At 41.7% G+C, this 15308-nt stretch overlaps 1 protein-coding gene across 2 annotated transcripts in view; it reads right to left on the bottom strand.

The window, feature by feature from the left end:
• The window catches only part of unc13c (unc-13 homolog C (C. elegans)), a 138463-nt gene that overhangs the window by 101803 nt on the left and 21352 nt on the right, over positions 1–15308 (bottom strand). For both annotated transcript variants that reach the window (XM_033619175.2, XM_078161087.1), the window contains exons 3-6: positions 11610–11632; positions 10868–10914; positions 9665–9743; positions 3737–3790 (exon numbers count right to left, since the gene is read on the bottom strand). In XM_033619175.2, the coding sequence (XP_033475066.1) occupies positions 3737–3790; positions 9665–9743; positions 10868–10914; positions 11610–11632 (203 nt within the window). The remainder of the gene's footprint in view (positions 1–3736; positions 3791–9664; positions 9744–10867; positions 10915–11609; positions 11633–15308) is intronic.

The raw sequence follows: 15308 nt of genomic DNA, 5'->3' as shown, positions 1-15308 counted from the left end.
CAGCTTCAATTGACTTAATTTAAATTGTTGTGCCGTCTGACTTAGATGAAATTTACAATACACTTCTGTATTACAGAAGTCCTGGCAATTATATAAGTTGGCTAAACCGCAGCTATCATTTATCGGTACTGCAGCATTCATCAACCTCTTTTGTTTGAGAAAGCGATCCAGCACATTCCATTACTTGAGAAGATAACACATAGGAGGCTTTGTTGATCCTTTTCTGATTACCTTATCATCAATAGAGAGGTCAGCCATATGAGAGTAAATCAGCCCAACATCTCATTAAGCTTAGATTAACAACATCCTTAGCCCACAGGCTTTGTTCACATTGAGTGGTTTACTGACTAAAGCTCCTACAGACCAAATACTAAAGTCTACTAGAGGCCTGTCTAGACTGATTGCTGTGTAACAGAAGCCTCTTCAAATTGAATGCTTTACTGCAGCAGCCCTGCCATCCACAAGGACTGGAAAACGGGCCGGGACTTGCCAATTCTTGAAGGCAGAATCAATGGATGCTGTAAATAAGGTTTTTAAAAGTGAGCATTATCCAGAATGAGAGAGAGAGAGAGCAAGCGAGAGAGAAAGTGACAGAGGAAGAGAAGGAGATGTATGGCAGTTAAATAAATCTTCAAGAGGTACTTGCTCTCCACTTCTACTGCGCTCCACTCCTCACCCCGTCTCCTCCACCCCTCCCTCTGCTGTCAGCCCCCCTTGTGTGTTGACAATGTGTTTTAACACCTGAACAGTAGCTCTGCACTTTACCAAGAAGACTACTGCACTTCTCCCTCGCGCACACACACACACACACACACACACACACACAAGTACACTTGCACGGATGATTAAATGACACCAGATGACAGGACAGCAAGGCCGGCCAACATTGTGAAACTTCATTGGTGCAGCAGAGAGGCTGCAGAAGCCTGAGGGACCTTTAATGAAACACTGAGGGACACGGAGAGAGATTTTCCTTTTAATCTGAGTGATGAGATGAAGCAGATGTCTGAGATTTATCCACAACTTGCACACAAGCAATATCCGGGCCACACCCGGAAGCCTGCTCCTCACCAAATTTAATACTGAACCGTTAAATACTGACACAGCCTACAGGAAATGGGTGAGCCAAAATTTCTATGAGCATGGGAAATCTCAGAGACCTCTCCATCTCTGTTTTTCTTAATGAGTTGACTTGACTGCTAAATACTGTATACATTGTTTCAGCCTCTATTTTACCAGCCGACTAAATGCTTTCAGTGCTACTGAGCATGTTAAGTGTAGGGCAAAATTTCTGAATTTGCATTTCCTTGACCATTGCATGAGTAGTATCTATGTCATTAATGAAATCTTTTTCTGTCTCTTTAAACTCCCCTCCCTCCCTCTCTGTGCCTCCTCACTCTCAGTCCTGACACTGCATGTCACACTGTGCAGCAGATGTGGGCAGAGTGCTGCTTGTGTGAGTCTCATGTGTTACACTGTGAGGTAACCCTGGTGATTTTGTGCAAGACACTGCTGGAATTGATTGACAGCCACAGCCTCTGCCTGAGAGCAACATGACAGAGAGGAATCTAATCTCTCCTCCTCCTTTCACTCCTCCTTTCCAATTTCACCACCTATTGTCCTTGTCAACCACCTCATTGACACTGCCATTCCAGCCTTCGACACCTCCGATATTTGCTCAAACTACCGAGCCATCTCAGCCCTAATAAGGAATCCATGCGGTTTTCACAAACCGCATGAACTTGGCCTAAAATTTTGACATTTACAAGTATTTAAACTCAATCTCACATGCTCTTTAGATTCAAATAACCATCCAAAATTACTTGAGCGGAAAGCAGAGGCAAGCCTTTTAGAATTAATGTAGGACATTTTGCTGCTAATGACCTGCCTGATGATATCTGAACTGACTTAAAGCAACGCATCACTTCTCATTTCCAGATACTCCTTGACCCATGTCAGATCGTGGTTCCCCTCCTTTGTCTCAGCAGGTAAACACAGCCCCAGTTTATGTTGACAGTCATTGTTAAAAGACTCTGGTGCTTGGATCACATGCAGCTCAGAACATTGAGCGGACACACGGGCCCACACATAATGTTCCTTTCTGCTCTATAAAGCAGATGCATGGGAAACATGACGCAGAAAGAGAGACTTCTATAAGTCAGCAATGACTGAGTAAGAGATTTTAGTCAAATTAAAATGCAGAGGAATGTGTTGTCAGAGGAAATCCATGGAAGAGTTGGGGCACGGATGAGACAAAAAGATTCGAAATAGGTCTGAACATCTCTCCAGGGAGGAGGGGGCAGATTGTACAACATGGCTGCCTGATCAGGAACATCGGGGCCAGAGGTTCATGATGACAAGTCACTCTTAGCTCCTATCTCTCTTCTCTTGTTCTCTCTCGTTTCCCTCCTTTTCTCACCCTTCCTTTCTCCTCTCTTCCTCTCACAGCATATGGTCGTTTACTGACTACTCGCGCAGTCCTCACAGGAAAGCATTCTCCTGGACTTAATGCAGCAGATAAAACTCTGACATCTGCTTGTCCTACTTACCAAGACCGCACAATCTGCAGCTTTGCTCGTAACTCTTCCTCGTTTACTCCGAATCAGAACATTGAACATCCATCCCTGAAGTTGAAGTCCTTACTTACCACTGTGGTGCAATCTCCAAATGTGCCCAAGAATCAGCTCCCTGCCTACACCAATTAACACAGTGCATCTATCACGTCACCTCTCTCTCATCTGGGACACGAGCTGTTCATCCCTAAAGCCCCTTTCATAAAACCCGCAGCTATTAGTAAGCAATCAAGACCCTGTCACTGTCGGGCAACTGGGCATGTGGACCTCAAGGGCCTAGTCAAATATGTGAAACAGACAAGTGATACGAACATGGACACATATCAGTGAGCACAAATTGAGGGCTGCGTCTCATGTTTAAAGGATGAAGTATTTGTGCGTGATGACAGACAGAGCACATTTGAATCCAGTGATCGTGTAGGCTTAGGCAGCCCCTTGTTGCACATCAGTGGATATGAAATTGTCTGCTTATTTGTGTTGCTGAGAAACTGCTTCCTCCTGCTGCATCCAATAATGCCGTCTTCCCTCTGGGAGGGAGGAATTGCAATCAATTAATGCAGAGAGCTTTAGAGGTCAACACAAAAGTGTCCACAGCATCGACAGAGACATTCTCCCTTTTCTCCACAGCGCTGTCTTCCTCGATGCACAGCTTATTATTTATCATAGTAGGACATTGTCTAAATTAAATGATGGGGGCATCTCTTAATTTCTGAACTCAGCCAAATAATCTGACAGAAGGAGCATAGCACAAAGAGTGAGTAGCTGGCCACAGGGACAATTTTAGTAAACTGCCGTATGTATTATAGACAAAGACAGGCAGACTGACAGATGACGGCATGCTGTATATACATCTAAAGAGAAAAAAACAGTAACTAATGCAATCCATCTCATTTCCATTTTGGAACCTCGTGTTCCTGGCATCGTGATCTGGGGCCCTAAAGTACAATGGCTGCAGCAAACAGCACAGCCATAAAAGTTTGTCAGAGTTCCAGCACCCTCTCAAAAAAAAACAAAACAAAAAAAAAAAAAAAACACTCTAAAAAATAATGAGAACATGGGTCCAGCATCCAGTGTCCCTGCAGAAGCCTCCATTACCCACCAACACTCCACAATAAACAGACAATGACTTTCCATGCAGGCATCGCAGGCATGTTTGTACTCACCAGGTCCTCATTATTCAGGGTGGACCGGTTCACCAGAGCGAACGAGATGCCTGCCTTTCGAGCAGTGAGGGTCTGGGAGAGGAAGAAAAGGAAAGATGATGAAAAGGGATAAATCCACCGACCCATTTTACCTATCTGGAGTTTTACACAGCATCTCAGTGGATTACACACAGCAGTACGTAGAACACACAACTATATAGTTACACAGCTTGTGAATCGGCTGATAATATTTTGTGAAAGGACGAAAACCCCTGAACAGAAATGGGTTGCATGTACAATATCATTTGGACAGAGAAACTGGCTAAATAATATTAAATCACAGCTCAAAACAAAAACAAGACCTTTTAAGTTTCTGTATAGAATGTGTCCACAGACCATAGACTGTAGATAAAGATAGACGATATGACAGCTCTCCAAAAGCAAAGCTAAAAGCTATAAGTTTGGATTGATTTAGTTATTTGATACTATAAAAAGGAGGTTTGAAGACATGACTAACAGCCAGGGCTCGAAATACCACGTGCATATGTATGGCTGTGCATGTAATTCCCAGCTTTACACATCCCGTTGGCACAGAACCTATGTTGAGCAGGGCTGCCAACTCTTATGCACTGACTGTGAAACTCACGCATTTAACACTTTTCACAGGCTCTTACGCCACACCTCCATTTTCTCAAATGACAAACAAATTTAAAACTGATAACACTGTGGCGTGAAAAGAGGACACTGAAGCCTTGTTTAGACTCGCGCTGGCAGTACACAGACAGACAAGACAGAGTAGTATGGCACAACAGCAGCAAGACAGCTGCTGTGTAGATTTTGATACACCTCTATTTGTGCCGTTAAAGTACAGGTATGTAGAGTGGCCAAAAAGGACAAAGACAGACCCACAATACAGCAATAATTAATTATTACACATCATAAATTATAAGTCTTCATGTCACCAAATAAGTCCTAATATGATTTAAAAAGAAAACATTTCCGAATCAGGTTTGGTAAGAAGCTGCTCAAAACGTTCATATGACCATACATGTTTTATTGTGACACATTGAAAATAACAGATGGTATATAATTTTAAAAGTTACATGCACAAGTGCTTATATGTAGAAAAGTATTTTGAGCCCTGACAGCTGTGTGTGTCAGTCTGTCTGCTTGTGATCAATGACGCTGCTCTCAGTTGAGTCAAAAAGGATGTATGGGCAGGAACTCGCTAACACGGCTCCACTTCCTGATGGCTTCTGCACAGACTCTGGCTCCAGATGACGTCAACTGCACAAGGTTGCAGCACCCATATACAGGATATTTTGGCTTTTTTTTTTGTATAGTGGGAGGAAGTGGAGATGCCTCGTCCATCTTTATATACAGTCATTGCTGCAGACAGAGCATTCATCTTTTGCTCTTAGCTTGTGAACAAGTAGGTAAACTTACCAAAGCCTGTGGTTTCCAGGAGGCCATGAATAGAGAATGAAAGAAATAAAGAAATTGAATTAGACGAGACATTGGAGGATGACTGCTCAAAGCACAAACAGCAGAAGAATCGCATTTATTATCCATACTGAGCGCATAGGTGTCTCAACTGCCATGCAGGACTGCTGGTTAGGGCACAGAGCTCTAGAAAGATTCAACTATTCATCAAGAGAGATTATACAGCCGTTGCATGATTCTTTATCCGCCCATGCATTGGAAGTTACTAAACTGCAGTCATGCTTGGCATTTATATTCAGTTCTCTGTTGGATGAAGCTTTGATCATATTTTCTGCTGTCTGCTCTGCACATTAGTTTGACACAAACAGAGAAACACAAGACACACACACACACTCACGTATGGGTGAAGCCAGCTGTACTGCACAACACAGATTCCCTCACACACACTCGCTCGCACTTAAAACACACACACACACACATCTGCTCATACATTCACAAACTTAGTCAAACATTAAACACCCCCACAAACACAAACCGGTGATGCACACGCACAGACGCACAGATACACATATGTAAATTAGCTGTTATATTAAATAACCACTGAGTTTGAGTGACCAGAGATTGATAGAACACTTATCCCATACTGGAGGAAGTTACGTAACAGAGGAATGCAGACATGGACAGCTGACAATATTGGATCAGTCTTTACCACGACCCTCTCGTCTGTACAGCCCAGCTATGGTAAAGATCCATGGAAGCCATGGAGAATGTAGGAGGGAACGTGACCTCTACATGAACTGTGAGTGTTGATGTAAGTTTATCAACATGCACCAGCACTGCTGAGGTTGCTACGGGCAATACAATATGACCCTGTGTCCAGATGTAATCTCTTCAGCTACAATATAGTGTTCAATGCTTTGCGAATCGATTTTCAACGCTCTTTTTTTTTGTTTGTTTGTTTTTGCATCCCGCCATGACATGGGGGAACCCTGCTGTCCGTTCCAATCAAACGCTGCAGCTGCCCGGAAGCAATCACACAGCAAATGGGGGACATTGACAAAGGAGAGGCATGAAAGGGGACCAATTAGTTTGCTGACTACTGACTTCATCCCACGTGTAAAAGGCTTACTCAGTGTCACTTTTACATGATTTAAAAGCCTCACACAGTTAAATCAGAAGTCAATGAAGTCTCTCGGATATATTTTTGGGTTGAGTTGTCACCATTTCAAGTTAAATGCAAGGTTGTTGTTTTTTCGACACCTGCCGAGCAACAAAAAAGGGAGAAAAATGGCCAAGCATCGGCGAGGCTGAAATCTGACAACTCACTGAAAAATATCACCCATAGCTGTTATGGGTCTATGTAGGAATGGCAAATATATACACGCAAAATCCAAAAAAAATTAAAAAATTAAAAACGACAACCCATACTTACCAAGACATTGTTGGTTATTAATTTCATGAGAGATATGGACAAATACAGCATCAACTCATGTTGTTCACTGTGATATAAACATTCATCAGCATCTATGTGTATGACATCAAGCTGCATAATATGCATATTACTTCACAAGAAACTCTAAATATTTAAAGAGGAGTATTATACAGGTTGTTTTTAATCAACTCTATGTACGAGCTCTGATCATTTTTTCTATCCTTTTGACTAAAATACATGAAGATGAGAGACAAACACGAGACAGACACACAGTGTGCAGCACGTAATGGACAAACAGTTATAAACAGACATGAATACTACTGGCGTCATGACAGCATGTTGTCTCTGAGAAAGACTAACCATGTGGCACAGTGCTAAAGTGGACTGCACTGCAACAGGCCTCTCTGTGGGATATGTTATGACACATTATGTTGCAATAAAAATAAATGGGGGAGCATCACAGTGATGCAACGTCTTAAACACCCTCTCCAGGCTAATTAATCAAGCCATAGAGTTATGGCTAAGGTTACATTAACATTCCCACAACGCAGTGCTCTACACTAAATGGCCAGTGGTTGCTTTTATCACCAATCAACTCCTTACTGGTGTGTTTTTATTACAATTTAAGTTTTTTTTAAAGCTATTTAAATTTGGCAACTACATAGCAGGTCTGTATACAAGGAAGGTGTTTCACAGCCCAGTTGCCAGAATAACATGTCGGCATTGTACGTTTCTGCAAACCACGGATATGTTACATTTGTATGTTTCAAACATACATCAACGATTCTAAGGTGATGCAGCCCTGATTATAGATGAATTTGGCGAGCGATTTGTGTATGCCGCCATCTTGCGGCGGCGCCATTGCTGCGGTGACATGTGTCAGTCATCAATTCATTACGCTGTCATTGTGAATTGACTCTCTACAATGACAGCATCATGTATAGCTGGATTGATGATGTTAGACGGTGGCCTCCGGTAACTGATGAAGGTGTCTTAAATGAGTACCGACATTAATATAGAAATTAATCATTTGTTTGAGCGATAAGCAGGAAAGATTAGAGTAAGAGGGAGATAATAGACTCTATCATTAAACACTGTGTAATATAATGTTAGCATACGTTACGTGTGCTGACGTTAGCAAGCTAGCAGCGTGACATTTAATCATTATGGACAGGCTACGTGACTAAAAACAACAACAACACGTGTTTGTGTTTTGTTTTAGGTATTCAAGAATATTTCATTGATCGCCTGGCATCCGATGACAAAAAAACGGGAATTACAGGTCTCTGATTGAGGGTCAAAATTACCTGAGCTCCGGATGGGTTGGGCACATTTTACACCGGCTTTTAGACGACCATCATATCATATTGAAGGCGATCAATATTGATCGCCTTCAATATGATGTAATGGTCACGTAGCCTGTCCATAATGATTAAATGTCACGCTGCTAGCTTGCTAACGTCAGCACACGTAACGCATGCTAACGTTATATTACACAGTGCTTAATGATAGAGTCTATTATCTCCCTATTACTCTAATCTTTCCTGCTTATCGCTCAAACAAATGATGAATCTCTATATTAATATCGGTACTCATTTAAGATACCTTCATCAGTTACCAGAGGCCAGAGAGTAAGTTCACACTGACAGCATTATGAACTGATGACTGACACGTCACCGCAGCAATGGCACCGCCGCAAGATGGCGGCATACACAAATCGCTCACCGAATTCGTCTATATGTGCATTTTAAACGCAACACTTTTGTTTTTGCTTCCATGTTTCACAGGTTTGAGTTAAAGATCTAAGACTTTTTTTATTGTTAAGCTGGTTGGATGTAGCGTCAAATTTAATGAAACAACATTGGAGGCAGTAGTAACATTAACATTACGTTTACCGACTACAGCTCTGGTGGACATTCCTGTAGTCATTCCAATGGCATGCGTCCTCAAAACTTGCAACAACTGTGGCATTTTAGTGTGTCATCAAATTGCATATTTTACCTTTGTGACCTGGTTAAAGAGCATCATTACAACATAGGAGTGCCTTGGGATGGTAACAGTTTGATCACACGCAATGCCGCAGATGACTGTCCACCAGAGCTGTTCACTGTTAACTGAATGTTCATTTTATTACCATGAGACATCTCCATTTGCCAGTACATCCAACCAGCCTCTCATTTATTATTGCAATCCCAAGGCACACCTGTGTACTAATGACACCGTTTATTCAGCATCTTGATTTACCACATCAGTCAGGTGGATGGATTATTTTTGAAAAGGAGAAGTGCTCACTAACACAATAAATTTGTGACCAAAATTTGGCAGAGATATATTTGTTAAGGGCATGAAAAAGTCTTAGATTTTTTAACTTTAACTTGTGAAAAATGGGAGCCAAAACAAAAGTGTTGCATTTAAATTTTTGTTAAGTATGTATGAGCTGACTCATCATCTCGAGGTGGAGGGGATGGTGGATGGCTGCAGACCACTGTTTGAGACCAACAAGCAACAAAACCAGATGTTTTTATCGACATTAACGGTATGTTTTGAGCCAAACATTATCTTTTCCTAACCATAACGAAGTGGTTTTTGTGCCTTAATATAACCACGTTAACCAAAGCATTGTTGAAATGTAAAGAAATGTCAAGTTTCAACACATCAGCTGTAAATTAATGTATGAATGTCACTTATCTGTTGTTTGCAAAACGATGCCAACATTTATTCTGGCAACTGGCTTGATTTTCAATCACCCTAATCATGTGTGTAAACAAACTCGTAATTAAAATCACAAATCCAGATTGAGTTATGTTTTAATAACCATTATTGTTGCAGAGATGTCAGCTGAAAGAATAGCAAGGCTAATATTAGTCCTAGGATATATTATGTAACGATAAGAAACAAGCAATGTCACTCTAAAGCACTATAACATTTTATCAGGTTCCCAGTAAAGTTATTATTGTCTTCAGCAGGGCTCCATACTCACACCGAGCAGGATTCCACCAGTGTGTTATAATGTGGGGTCACTCAGATAGATTTGACATAAATCACACATAACCTTGTTGAGGCAGATGACTCACCAGGTCTCGGACAAGAGGCACTGTCCTCTTGCGGCGTAAATCTGGCATGCTGTCAATACCATAAAGAATACTGCCAGCCCTGGAGAAGCAGACAGATTTAAAGTGTATTAATATCATAATAATGCCATGCTGGGGGAGACATTACTACTGTGAAAGAGGGGGCCTTGATTTACACAGCCGGCAAACACCATGGATCACGCCTCCTTCCTAACCTGTCTCACCCCTTCCTCTTCACCTCACATGGTCCCGACCACCGACACTGGAGCTCCATGTAATCCCTCTCACCCTCTGCTGTCCCCATAGACTCCCTGTCTTCCATGTTATCTTAATGCTTATAGTGTATTGCTGCAGTGATGCCCGTTATTGATATATATATATATATGTGTGTTCCTGGGTTTGTATTACATTTTATGAACACTGAAGATGAGATTATTTCGACTGTCTCTACACCTAAAAAATGACGAGACAAAACTTCAGCTCTACTTCTCCTGCTTTCTCCATCCTCCAACTCTCTTGTGCACACTTCACAGCTCCCTCACTGCTTTCCCACCAGTCTCGCTCCTCTCCCATGAGGCTCTCAGTGGCATCACCTCAACTGTCACTCAAAGCCTCTCTAATGACCTCAACATGACATCAAGGCCCCAATGCTTCCATAAAGATAAAGCTCCTCAAGCCTTTCTGTCAGCCCTCTAAGCTACATCAGTGGTGTGACCTAAAGATACACAACGTGACGTGACGAGCCCTTGCCTCACTCTAGGGCCCCCAGCTCTCGCTGCCTCTTTACTGTATGCACAATGCATGCTGCAGATGGCTGCATAGCTATGGCATGAGCTGGGGTAATGGAGGTTAAATATGATTATCAGCTATGTTTCCCTTGTGACATTATATGACAACAGATGGCTTCATCTATCTTTCATAGAGACTTCCTAAATTAATCGTTCATACACATTCAATCTGGCATCAATCAGGCATGTGAAGCCAAGAGAATACACTCCTCTATAGATGTTGTGAAGGCATCAGACATCTTGTATATTCATCTTCTGTCTGTCACAAAACACGGAGCTTGATACCTTAACTGGGGCTGCATGCCAGAGAGTCAGCACGTCTGCTACATATGCCTCAGCATGGGGGTACAAAACAGCACAGCAGCAAAGATTTATGTTATTGTGAACCGATCAGATCAGGAAGTGAGCCACCACTCACCCTCCAGACTGCAAGCCCAGCACTTTGGGGTCCAAAAGACTGCGAGGCTGCGGGGAGAAGAAACACACAATGTAAAAGAAGTAATACAAGGTAAGCACGCACAAATAGACACAAAGCAAACAGCAGCAAAATAAAACAAAAGAAATATACTGTGTAGCAAAATGTACTTGGGAAGATGCAGTGCATTTGGAGGTCAATTGAGGATAAGATAAATGATAGGAGAGGAGGAGTACAGCACAGGGAGAAGGGAGGGAAGCACCACAGGCAAAAGACCAAATTATTCCACATCAATGTAATTTGTGGGCTCAAGACTGAGAGTTTTGCCGCTCTTGGTGCTTCAGGCCAGTTTTGCCTTTTGTGTAACACTCCCTCTTCACTGACCAAAATGTCCAGTTTGGAACACAAATCATTTTCTGAATAGGAATAAAAGGATAACCAGCACAAAGTGACAACAAGATGGCTCAAAGGCACATGCTGCATTCTCATAACTACACATATCACTGCAGTTTAACCACAAAATAATACACATACACACACACACACACACACACACACACATACCCACACACACACACACACACACACACACAGATAGGTAGGTGTATTATTTCAAATTCACTTCAAGGGAGATGCAAAATCAACACACCACATAACAGGAAACACAAGACAAATTTACAAACATATAAACAAACTCATGCACATGCTGTGTTCATGATATTGATGATAAACAGTGACTTAAAACCTGTGTGTCCAAAGCAGTGCTGTCTGAAAGGAGAAAATGACAGGAGGGAGGAGAGTTAGGAACGAGCAGCTCACTGGAAAACACACACACACACACTTAGTTGGGACACTAATCTACTATTACCGCCTGATGACACAATTCTGTTTTGCCAAACAATTTATGCAGAAGTGGAGACAGAGCCAACATGCGCCTCAGGGAGAATGGCTATGAACAGAGGAGTACCGTATAAAGTAGATCCAGTAGAATAAGCTCAACAGAAGGCTCTCAGCTTAAGGTTGAAATGTGAGTATTATTCTCTGCATATAAAACGTCTTCAATCAATGCAGCGCAAATTAAAAAAATGATGCCTTTGATCGATAACATTACCTAATTTGACAATCATAGCTATGGAGACACGGGACATTAGGCAAGCATAAGCTGTTGGTATCATATTGCCATTTTAGAGACGTACTGCGAGAGGGCAAGCCCTTTAAATAAGCAAGACTGCAGAGGTGTAATTACTGTGCTATTGATCCATGGGTGATAAATGGCAGCATAATCATGATCTAATGTGCTACAAACGGAAAACAGCTGTTCACAAGAGAAAGATCAAATTGCTGTTGTGATTAAAACGACACGATGCACTGTTTGCTGTTGACGCGCATTTACTGCATCACTTATACAGCGTAAGACAATGAATTAAAAAAACTAGCTTCCTTTTTAAATTTTGCTAGTAACTAGATTTGGTTTTGTCTGTTTAGTTGAAAGCAGACACCTGAAAACCATGAAAATATTAATTGATAACCATTAAAACAGCAATAACTCTGGACATGCGTATTGATTGAAAACACACCGCGTAGTATTTGGTGGATGCTGTTACCAAGAGTGCTTGAATGCTATTATCATTAGTGTTTACCACAAGTGCACATCTATTCATGATGATAGTGGAGGCACTGATAATTTAAAAATTAATTCCAGTCAACATGATAACAACTAGACTGAATTAATTCTTGAAAGGTTGATATTTAGTTTTGGTACATCCGTGACACTATAATGCTACTGGGTGAGGTGACATCAAAAGCTACACACACACACGCTGAGACACAGCACTCAAAGAGAAGCTAAGCTGCAACTGGGTGCCATGGACAGCGATCCGCTAAGCTACTTTCTGTATGGCTATACAAGATAAAGCCATCTCCTCTACCAGCAAGTCTGCAGCTGCTCTAGATAAAGCCAAGCCACAAAGATAGGCTATAGGCTGCTGATATAAACCTCATTTCACAGGTGCCCTAAATCTATGGAACAAAAATGTAATTGACTGGTAGAAAATCCTTTATATGTGTGTCCGCTGTAGGCAACGTGTCGAGGTATCAACAGAAGCAGTAAATCCTGCATTTTAGTGCCGAAACACATGGTCACACCGTACATAGATCAGAGCTTCCCAGAGCAGAAAAGCCTGCACATGGCTGATAGTATAACCAGGACTGACCCCCGCACCAACACACACAAGAACACGTGTTCTCACACAAACACACACTATCATACACATATTTGTGTGTGTCTAGGTATACACACACAGAATGAGAGAAGAAAGTCCTCTATGCCAGTGAGAAATATCATTATAAAATCAATAAACCCCAGTCAGTGGTGACTGATTTCCAAAAAAGCCTTGATTTTACAGATTCTCCTCAGCATTCAGCACAATAACAATATTTTTCATGATCACAGTCCAACACTGTGAGTGTGTGAGGATATTTCCAAGGAGCTCATCAAAACAGAGAAAATCAAGATAATAAAGGGGACCTGTGACAGCCACTCAAAACCTCTAGCCTTACTTTGAAGTTCAAGGCTCATGAATGAATGCTTGACAGACTGCATGAGGGTATGGGCATGAACAAATCCTTAAAGTATGACATGTCGCTGTCTGCTGTGCTGCCAAAAGCTACAGGCAAAAAGCTTCCAACAGTCTTGTGGTATAGCATTAAACTAAAATAACATTTATGGCCTTTTTAATATTGCTGTTTTTAAATCTGAGTCCACACTGAGTACAGTGAGGTGCAGACCAGCAGAAAGGAGAAGGATTTTGTGGGAGTGGAATTGCCAACTATTGTAGCAGGGAAGTTGAGAGTGAGGTCGGGGCTGAGACGACCACCAGTCTGTGGTCTGACTCATTGGATCATGGTGCCAGTAAGACCCCTGCACAGAACACAGGCTGCAGACCGTACAGTGGACACATCCTGACAAAAAAGAAAAGAAGCTTGCTGGAGCAGAAAAGCCTGCTGGTGTCAACTCTTACATCAATGTTCAAGTCTCACTGTCACACTGAAAAACAAAATCAAGCCCAGCACTGTTAGCTAGCTAACAATCACTAAACATTAAAAAAACATTAAGGTAAAAGTGAGCAAGATAAGGTTTGAAAAGGTTCAGTATTATCACCTCCTCCACTGTCACCTCAGTTGTTGTGTGAAACTTTTGACTCTGCCCTCCAGTGCCATCTTCAGGCTGTATTTATGCCAACATAAAGGACGCATGGAAGTGTGAGGGCAGTAAGGTTTACAACATTTGAAATTAACGTATCTATTTTTGTACATAAAGGGAGTATAGATGAGCCCTTAGGTTGAGCCATTTATATCTACATACACATACGCAGCAGGCCCTCTTTCACAGAGTCAGCCATGTTTTGGTTTTTTTTTGTTTGTTTTGACAAGGAAGTTAGCGTTGCCCCTGGTTCCCTCGTCAAAAAGCCCACAGGCATTGGACATTTCGATAATTGTAGAAAATAAGCTCTGTGGCAAAAATGTATTTATGATAATTGTTTTGTTCAGCAAGATAATCCTTAAAGATGAACACCACTTTTATGATTTTTGAAGCATAAATGAAAGTGCCAGGAGTAAAAAGCTAGCATCAGGCTATAAACGAACTGTACAATGGTTGCGTGACTTGAACGTCAGCACCACAACAAAGCTGTAAAGCCATGTTCGGCATGATGATGTTCTCTGGTCTCATCTAGCCACTTCAGCCTTTCTCATCTTCCAACCGCTCAAAGTGCTTTTTACACTGCAGGTCACATTCACCCATTCCGGAAGAGCCGGGGATTGAACCGCTGATCCACCAATTAGTGGATGACCCGCTCTGCCTCCTGAGCCACAACCTCCCGAAAGCCTTCAAAATTTACAAGTACTATTACTGACCTATTTTATGTTGAAGAACAAAAGTGAAAATCTCTTAAGCTTGTGTTAACCACAGATCTTGTTTCAGGCATCTCACCAAGAATCCATTCAAAAAACTGTCTTCGGGAAGAGGGAATCGGGAGTGGCAAAATGTGACCTAATTTCCAGGTTTTAGTATTCATTCCTGCACCATTTTATTTACAGCAAAAAGCAGTTTTGCGCTGGCTGGGTTAATTTGGGTGTGTACAAACAGCTTAAAATGGCCAACATTTCTATTCAGTGCCAAGACAGGAATTAGTGTGACCTTCATACTGCTGTGACAGTGGCATTTAACACTTCCACTTCTACCTAGAGACCAGGGTTTGTGTGTGTCAACAGTCAACACTGGCTTCTTTTAGAGCAATCTTGTCCCTGACCTCAACCAACTTAGTTGTCTAAACTTGACAAAAAGTACATTTGGTCTGGCCTGGCTTTATCTCACCATCATGCAGATTTAGGTAACTTTAAAATGTAATCAATTATTTGATCCTGTAATAAATTACTCTTTCAC

This window comes from Epinephelus lanceolatus, chromosome 2 (genome assembly GCF_041903045.1).
Source record: "Epinephelus lanceolatus isolate andai-2023 chromosome 2, ASM4190304v1, whole genome shotgun sequence".
Taxonomy (NCBI): Eukaryota; Metazoa; Chordata; class Actinopteri; order Perciformes; family Serranidae; genus Epinephelus; species Epinephelus lanceolatus.
This window is presented reverse-complemented; position numbering and strand designations above follow the sequence as displayed.